General features: G+C 33.5%; 1 protein-coding gene across 1 annotated transcript in view; it reads right to left on the bottom strand.

Moving 5' to 3' along the window:
• Positions 1–9,807, bottom strand: part of EXO1 (exonuclease 1) — a 31,962-nt gene that overhangs the window by 3,602 nt on the left and 18,553 nt on the right. Inside the window, exons 10-12 of the mRNA XM_012644359.1 lie at positions 6,673–7,234; positions 4,327–4,428; positions 1,214–1,407 (exon numbers count right to left, since the gene is read on the bottom strand). Of these exons, the coding sequence (XP_012499813.1) occupies positions 1,214–1,407; positions 4,327–4,428; positions 6,673–7,234 (858 nt within the window). The remainder of the gene's footprint in view (positions 1–1,213; positions 1,408–4,326; positions 4,429–6,672; positions 7,235–9,807) is intronic.

The following is a 9,807-nucleotide window of genomic DNA, read 5'->3' as shown; positions in this document are numbered from 1 at the left end:
AGCACTATGTTGAATAGAAGTGGAGATAGTGGGCAACTTGTCTGGTTCCAGTTCTTAGTGGGAATGCTTTCAATTCTTCCCCATTCAGTATGATGTTGGCTGTGGGTTTGTCATATATGGCTTGTATCATTTTTAGGTAAGCCCCGTCTATGCCTATTTTGTTAAGTGTTTTTATCATAAAAGGGTGTTGAATTTTGTCAAATGCTTCTTCTGCATCTATTGAGAGAATCATATGGTTTTTGTTTTTGCTTCTGTTTATGTGGTGAACTATGTTTATAGATTTGCGTATGTTGAACCATATGATGGTTAAGTCTTAACAAATATAATCCATATAAACCAAAGAGGTTTGGGCTCTCAATAATTAAGAGTGTAAAGGGTTCCCGAAAACAATAAGATTGAGAACTGCTGCTAAATACTTTAATCATGGACTTTACACAATGTAAAATAAGAAACAATTGTCCAGCACTTACTTATTTACAAAGTGTTTCCACTCATACCATCTCATCAAACTGTGACAATATTTCTATTAGGTAAGGTTTAATCCTATCACCCCATGTAACTTAAAAAAACTTTCATTAAATTCAGCACATTTGCTTTATTGAGTAGAACAAGAAAATAAAATAACTATAATCCGATGCTAGTCTGTGGCTAATTTTGTATAACAGAAGGAAGTATTATGCTTAAAAAATGTAGCTATATAGATGATTAATTCTTTTAAAATAGTATTAATACTTGCCACATACATTAGAAATCTGGTAAATTCATCATATAAACTCAATGATTCTCCCCATTTTATTTTTTTATCTTTACCATAATTGTACATCCCCATTTTAAATGTGATAATTTAGGGAAATATGATACAGCACTACGCTCCTACCCCTTGTTTAAAACTTTATCCTCATTATAATCCTGAAAGATAAGAAGGAAAGAAACCTAAGACACTTACAGCCTAGAAAAGTAATTTGCTTAACAACAGAGACCCCAAAGCCAGAGTGAGAACTGGTTTTTTAGTTTGCCATCTTTTTATGAAAGCAAGGTGTAGAAATTGAAATTAAATATAAAGAGTTGGCTAAAGGGAATACAGAAAAATAATTCTCTTTTGGTGAGAGAAACAAATTGATTCATATGAAACTAGAAAGAGCTGAGAGAAAGAGAGTGAAATTATGGAAAAGAATAGTTAATCCTATTTCAGAATAAGGAAAAGGCAACTCACTTTTTAAATCCAAAATTTTTCCAGAGCTCACTGATCTTTATTTGCAATCCTGGCTTGTTCTCTGCATTATGGTGGTTTCTCTTCTGGATGCCTGCTGGCTTCTTGCTCAGCCCACTGACTCTGGCAGGTACTAGAGGTTTGATCTTGGTTGTAGAAAGAGAATCCATAGAACTAGATTTGTATAGCCCAGGAACCTGAAGAATAAATGCCCATTTTAAGACCATTCTGTTAAAACAACTACCTTTAGTTAATTTCAAACTATTTTTTATACATTGGAATAGAAAAATAACCCATATGCAATGTGTAAAAATGTGCTATTTATAAATGTCTATTACAAAAGTCATCATAATTATTTTAACAGGTAATAAATATGTGCACCTGGCAGAAAATTTAAGTGTTACAAAAGAATAGGAAGAAAAGTCAATCTCCCCACTCCCTCTCTTTCCAGAGGCAATCACTGTTGTCAGTTTCCTGTGCATCCACTGAATCATTCACACACATACAACTGGTAGCATATTACACTCTACTGCGCACTTTGATTCCACTTAATGATGTATCTTAGAGAATTTTCCATTTCCCAGGGAGAAATGAATTCTATTCTGCACAGGTTGTCTGTTCTTCCATTGTGTAAGTGTGCCATAATTTACTTAAACCTTTACTAACATTTAGGTTGTTTCTAGTGAAGGGTTGATTTTTATCTTGTGGATAGCATGGAGCCATTAAAGTTTTGTTGCTATTTCTTATGGTAGTAAGAATGAAGTCTGTAAAAGAAGGTTTGAAAACTGATGAATTTGGCAGAGGTGTATAAAGAATGGAAAAGTTAAAACAAAATAAGGCTTCACAAAGAAAGATGAAATCCTGAACTAGGGTGTTGGTAACAGGGAAAAAGGGAGAGAGCAAAAAACAAGACAAATAAATGTTAGTCTGGAGAGGTATCGATGTTTGGTTATTTTTCTCTACCTGCTCTTACAGAAGGACCAAGCTGGCAGTTATTTAAAAAAAGGACAACCCTAAGATTTTGACTAGGTGACAAAGAATAATATAATTTTATTTAACAGATAAAAACAAAAATGTTCTGAGAAGAAACGGTTGGAGGTAAAAGAGATGAGTTTGATTTTAGATATTAAAGATGGATAGCAGGGAGTGTTCACCTGGAGAGGCATCAAAACAGAAGTGTCAGTTAAAACCCTGACAATGCAAATCTCTGAGAGCAAGAGTAACTATAAAAAGGTGATGGTTTACTGTCTACACAACTCCTTTTGGGAAAGCACTTTCTACATCTATAGTCCTATCCCATTGCTGCCAATAACTTTGTAAGTATCTCTCCAGACTTTTTATTACGATTGTATAAATATACAAATGTGTGCATGAATATTTTTAAGTATTTAAACCAAAACACCATGCTATACATATTTTTAATAACATTTTACCTTTTCATTCAAAAATAATATCGATATCTTTCCAAGTCAGTATATGTTTGCAAAAGCCTTCTCAGAGATTTAAAAAATAATCTCATATTTACATATTTTACATTTACATCTTTAACATATTGGAATTTGCCATAGACTGCATGTTGTGTCCTCCAGCCCCCAAAATTCATATTGAAGCCCTAACCCTCAATGTGATGGTATCTGGAGATGGGACATTTGGGAGGCAACTAGGTCATGAAGGTGTAGCCCTCATGAATGACATTAGTGCCCTTATAAGAGACTTGAAAGAGATGACATATCTCACTTTACCACGTGAGGACATAGCAAGAAGACAGCCAACTGCAAACCGGAAAGTGGGCCCTCCACCAGACACTGAATCAGCCAGTGCCTAGATCTTGGACTTCCCAGTCTCCAGAAATAAGTTTGTTGTTTAAGCCACCGAGTTTATGGTACTTAGTTATAGCAGCCTATATCAACTAAGACAGAATTTATTTTTATATTATGTGAGATAAAGATCATCTTTTCAATGGATATGCAGACCATTTATTGAAATTTTTGAGTTTTTATGCTACTAGAAAAATAATATATGCTCACTGTAGAAAAACATAAGAACAGAAAAAGGTTCATTTGTATTTCTACCACTCAAGAGCTAAAACCAGAATAATTTTTAATAACTCACTCCCTTATTATTGAGATTATTTCCAATTTTTCACTATTATAACCAATGTAGTTTTAAGTGTTTTTGTACTTAAATTCTCAATGTTTCCTTAGGCTCAGGGTCTAGAATGCACTTACTGGTTTAAATTATTTGAACTTTCAAATTGCTTTCCAGAAATGGCAGACCAATCCTCACTTTCTTAAATATGTGACTATTCATCTCACTATACTCTTATTTAAAAAATGAATATAATTAAAAACATTTTTTTTGAAATATGAAGAGGTAAGAAGTTGTATTTTATTATCTTAATTGCCATTATTTGATTACTAATGAGGTTTAACATGCTTTATGTATTAATCAATCACTTGTACTTTTTCTTTTGTGATCTCTGTTCACGGACCTTATCCATTTTTTAAGTTAGGGATTAGTTTTTTTACATTGATAGGTAAGAACACTTCATTATAAAATATGCTTTAAATTGTGAACTTTCACTACATAGTAATACAAATATTTACATATCTGATTAAAAAAACCTGACTTATCATAGAAACTTATCCCAGTTTCTAGAAGGCCTTTGGCAATACATATCAAAGTTAAATCATACATGCTTTGGGACCAGTAATACCACTCCATGGAATTCATCCCTACAAATTATTCAAGAATATGCCCTCAAATATTTACCCATAAGATCTTGGTGGTAGCTGCTACTTGCTAAAGCAAAAAATTTTTAGGGTAAATGACAAAAATAAGGGGATTAGCTAAATCCATACAGTGGCATATTATATAGTCATTGCCAAGTAATGACTACCTAAGTACTTAAAGAACTTTATACTGCAAGAGAAAATAAGTTTTACAACTTAAACACTTACAGTCAAACACAAACATGGTTCTAGGAAGTTTGAAAATAGATATTTTTGTATAAATGAGAATACAGGCATTTTAATTTTTAATTTTGCTTATATTTCTCATTTTCTAATAATAATTATGCATTGCTTCTGAAATTAAAAAAAATTAAAGTGTTTTACCTTGTTCCTTAGAATTGAATCTTTTCTTGAAAAATGAGATAAATGTAGCTTGGAGGCCTGATTACCTTGATTATCTGGTGATTTAATAGTACAATCAGATTCCTAGATCCCCCAAATCAAAAGAAAAAATAAAATTAGATTTTTACTATAGAATTTTTACAACAAAACAATATTCAACAAAATGGAAAATAAGTAAAAACATACGATAGAATTAATAAAAGAAAAGGAATCTAATATAGAAAGGATAATGTTTTCCAGTTTTACTGAAGAAGCCAGCAAGATGTTTCAGCCGGAGAAGTAAATTGTTGAGTCAGTCAAGCTCCACATCTCTTTTAATTGTCTAACATGTTCAACTTTAAAGAGAAAAATGGCATCTACTTTCAAGAAATGGAGTAGTATTGTAGCAAATGCACTTTTACCTTTAGCAATGACTTTAAGAGCTACCCTCTGCCTCTAACTCCATTAGATAAGGTTTTTCTATAGATGGAGAGTTCTCTTATAATCTGTATTCCCATGAAAGTCAAATACAAAAGGACAATGAACAGAAATTCAGAAAACTTCATACTTCTGCATTTTTTCCAATAGTTTTCTCTTTTTTTAATATTTATCTTGGGATTCTACCCAGTTAGGGGTGGGGAACCTGCAGCCTTGGGGCCACATGTGGCCTTCTGGATCCTTGAGTGAGGCCTTTGGACTGAATCCAAATTTTACAGAATAAATCCTTTTAGGGATTTGTCCTGTGAAGTTTGGATTCAGTCGAGGGGCTGCACTCAAGGATCCAGAAGGCCCAAAAGGAGCTCAGAAGACTTAATATCCTCACAAATAGACAGTGATGTTTTTATGAAAGATGTTCAAGAGCTAGCGACTGTGGTGGTACCCAAATGGCACCAAGAAAAAATGTAGTATGAGGTGAAAAATAAAAAAGATAACACTAAAATAAAGCTTCATAGTAAAAGAAATAAGTGTTCTAGACCAGTAGGAACAGTACTCGGTATGGATGAACTGAAGGCCAAGCAAGAGAAAGGGAAAAGAAAAGCAAGTATCAAGGGCAGCTAAGGGTTTGGCTCAGCACACTCCTAAAAAGGTAAAAAATGCCACATGGGACCAACTTTGGGTTTAAATATATAAAATGATTTCAGCTTTCTCCAAGTGAAAACAACTTATTTCCACATTTTAACTTGGCTTTTTTCTTCAATTTGAGTCCAATTCAACTCAAGTTTCCTTTGGGAACTTGGATGAAATATTTTCTTTTTGATAAATACAAGCTATACTGATTTATTAGATGCTGTTCAATATTTGGGATTATCAGACATGAAAGTCCTGTCAAATATTACTGTGGTTATAATCGTTCTTACAACTTGGTAATTATAGTTGGTAAAGATAAAGTACATTATGTTGGTACATTTCAGATAACTTATATTTAAAGAAAGCTATTACGCCACCATGTCATTTTTAAATATGTTACTGAAATCTTATGAGCAGTACAGCTGTGCGCTGCATAACAATATTTTGGTCAAAAATGGACCGCAGATATAGCGCTAGTCCTGCAAGATTATAACATATTTTTACTGTGCCTTTCTATGCTTAGGTACACAAATACTTACCACTGTGTTACACTGGCCTACAGTATTCAGCAAAGTAATACGCTATACGGGTTTGTAGCCTAGGAGCAATAGGCTATACCCTATGTCCCACGATGATGGAATCACCTGATGACACATTTCCCAGATTGTATCCCTGTTTTTAAGTGGTACATGACTGTGCTTATTTGGAGTTCTGATTTTATGTCAGAATAAAATATATTTTATTTGGGAGCAAAAAGTGGTTAAGATGCTTTTATTAATTTAAAACAGAATAACATAAAATCACTTGTATTACTACTTCGTTTTGTAGTTTAGCGGGAATAAGAAGAGTAACTGAAAATGTATTTCTGAAGTCCTAAAACTTAAGACAGATGCCATCACATTAATAGAGCCATTTCCTTAAAAGGTTTCAAATGTTATCTGAATTTAAGAGTATATTAAGGATTTAAACAGTAAATTTATAATAATTTTTCATTTCATAGATTATCTTGCTGCTTAGGTCTTATAACTTGAGACACATATTAATGGAATGCAGTGATTCAGGAAGTATAGAGTTAGATAAAATGTAGAGGAGTTTAAAATATGAAAGAGAGAAGTCATTCAAATGCATAAAATGTGAATTTTTCTACACAGGATTTAGAATGAAAAATTAAGACAGCTAGTCATTTCCATAATATAGCCAAGATTTCCTCCATTACCTGTTTAACACCCTATTTTCTTTTACATATGAATTTAAAAACAAAGTCTTCATAGTTTGACTTACCTCTGAATCAGAATCCTTACTAGAAGACTGAGAAAGTTTTGACGCGTTTAAGCTGTGCAGTGATAATTCTACATTTCCCTGGGACTGTGAAAACCCTGCTTCATGTAAGGGATAAGATTCATCCCCTGACTCATCACTCTTTAGCTGAGATATATCAGACATGCTACTCTCAGGAAGAGAGGTGGGGGAATCACTTTTTCTTCGGAACTGCTGCAATGCTGTGCTTGCAGAGGGGCTCGGAGTTCTTGGAAAATCTCCAAGACCTCCAGACCAACTAAAACAACTTTGTAGTGTCCCTAAAGTGGGTGGTGAAATGGTCCTTGTGAAGTTGCTGGTCTTAAAAGACTGAGAGTCTTCATCAGTAAACACTGTTCCATTATCTGGAATCTGATCACTTGAATCATGTACTACATTTGTGTCAACCAGCTTCTTGCCTTCTAGGTCTAGGTGATCTGATTCATTTAGGTTGGTCTCTTTATCCTTGAGGGCAGTTTCATCTAGAGGCTGGTTGCTCACTTTCTCTGATACACAGTCAGCAGAATCCAGAGAACTGCAAAAAAATCTAATAGAAAGAATGGGTAAGTATTTTAGAGTTTTCTCAAAAGGGTGTCGAGATTCAAAATAGAATGGTCTGGTTTCTTTTAAAAAAAGTCTCATAAATGTATAATTTCACAAATAAAGTCATAAAGATCTTAAATTTTATTCATAGTTTAAATTTTGATTATGCCAAAATTCACACATTTAAAAATTTATTTACACGATGAATATTTAGACAGGACTTTCTAAAAGTCATTATCCATATACATATGTATCTCCTTGCATCAAATCTGGGAACTTGTCGTACTACACTAATCTACCAGTTTGTTACATACCCTATAAACTTCTATACTATTATAAATATTCAGGTTAAGACTTTCAAATCAATCATTAAATTCTATATTACTAAAGAGGTATTACTCACTCAGTGTAGCAACTTAAAAAAATGCTTATAAATACTCCAATAAAAATGAAAGAAAGATCAGTATTATTATTGAGGACTTATTCAAGGGGCATTTTCAGGTTCAAAAGGGAAATCCTGGAGTACATGATCAGATAAATATGAAATTTAATAAGAATTTACCTCCTTAATAAGCATTAGTTCAAATCCAAGATGATGAACAGAACATTTACTAAATGCTAGAGAATAAAAATCCATTCTATCCTTTCATCAAATCCCTAGACAAGCTGGGTGGGCACAGGGCAGGAAGCAGTACGTGGAAGAAAAGCTCTTATTAGGCTTTTCGTTAAACAGAAAACATAAGCTCCAAGATCTAATCACAAATTCCTTTTTAAATAAACAGTAATTCTTATGATGTCCAATTATTCTGGCATGTATTATCTTATGGGTAGAGAGAAGTTATAGTGACAATGCACAGGGTTATACAATTAATTAGCTAGAGAACAGAATTAAAAATCAGAACTCTTCCCAATGCATGGCTGTTCTTTCTAATTAGCCTATAAAATTACTTAACTGATATTCTATTTCCAGATCTCAAAAATTAAACTGGCATATTTCTAGGATAATTATCTTCAAAATAAAGATAATTAAGACTTAAAACAGGCTTCCAAAAAAGCAGACAGATTGGAGACAACTTTAAACATGTTTAAAACCTCCTTTTAGTTGTATTATATGAACAAGAAATGGGTGTTAATGAATGTTTGCATGTATATTGACTAGGCCAGGTGCTTGATATACGGAGCTTGTAGTAACCTTCACGACAGCCTCATGTATATGATCATCCATATTTTATAAATAAATAGGCTCAGGGAAGTTAAACGGTGTGTGAAAGATCACTCAACTAATAAGATGACGGAGTGAGAATTCAAATCCAGGCCTGTCCGATTGTGTGCTGCTTTCAATCCATCACTTCAACTATGACTAGGAATCTCTCTTACCACCGGTACTAACTATACAACCCTGGGAGTTCAAACTCTCAGAGCCTCAATCTCTTAACCCCAACTAGTGACAATAACACCAACCCTGGGTATCTCTTAATATTGTTGTAATAAAAGAATATTGAAAAATTAAAATTTGAAAATTAACTTTGAAAACTAATTTGATAATATCTAGTTACTATTAGATGTTGCTATGTATATAACCCAGGTCAGAAAATTATACATCGAAGACTTATTTCCAATCATTAATCCAGAGGAAGCTGATTGAGGAAAAAGAATTATTTCTTTAGGTATCTCTTAATGTACCCTCTGAACAATTTACTAGTGAAACATTTAAACTACATAAAGCAGCCATGTATAGCCTCAAATTTGAAGATTTCCTTAAGCTTCTAAAATGCCTAAATAGGTAAGTCCTGTAGACATACACAAATGCTATTCTCATTAGTTGTCTCCAAAGAGTTCAACACTAAGCAGCAGAAAAGAGAAAGTATTCTCATTTAAGTGGAAAAATGAAACCAAGTTCCAAAACTTTCTCCAAGTAAGACAAGTCAACTTTCAAAACTTTTTAATCAGTAAATATCAGTTAGAGTCCAGTTTTCCATCTTTTGCAGTCTACTTTTTCATCATTCCACAAGCACCTTTAATGAGGGTTGACTAGCAAAAGAAGAATCAAAATAATCATTGTATTGTATTGTGACTGTTTTCTTGAGAAGACTCAGTGAAAGAAGTGTTTGAAACAGCACCTAGAGTGAGGCTAAGGTATTCCCAGTGGTTTACTCCTTCATGCCCATCTCCCACTATCACGGTTATACAAAACAATACTCATTCTAAGTCTTCCAGAGGAATCCAGGAGCTGGCAAATTTTCTCTTTTTTAGAGTTACGATAGCATGCCCAGATAACTTCTGACACTTACATTTCCTTTTTCAGATTGTGGTATCATCATCCAAAGTTAACAAAATAAAAGTTTTTCATTGTATGTTTATCAGCTATCAGGCACTGTCCTAGGCACTTTATGGACAGTAACTCATTTAATTCTCTCATCAACGCTGAAGTTCTTACAATTGTTAGCCCCAATTTTTTTTTTTTTTTTTTTGAGACAGAGTCTGGCTCTGTTGCCCTGGCTAGAGTGAGTGCCGTGGCGTCATCCTAGCTCACAGCAACCTCAAACTCCTGGGCTCAAGCGATCCTCTTGCCTCAGC

The sequence above is a fragment of the Propithecus coquereli genome, unplaced genomic scaffold (genome assembly GCF_000956105.1).
Source record: "Propithecus coquereli isolate 6110/MARCELLA unplaced genomic scaffold, Pcoq_1.0 Scaffold210, whole genome shotgun sequence".
Classification (NCBI taxonomy): Eukaryota; Metazoa; Chordata; class Mammalia; order Primates; family Indriidae; genus Propithecus; species Propithecus coquereli.
The sequence above is the reverse complement of the archived record's forward strand: the minus strand, read 5'-3'. Positions and strand labels throughout refer to the sequence as shown.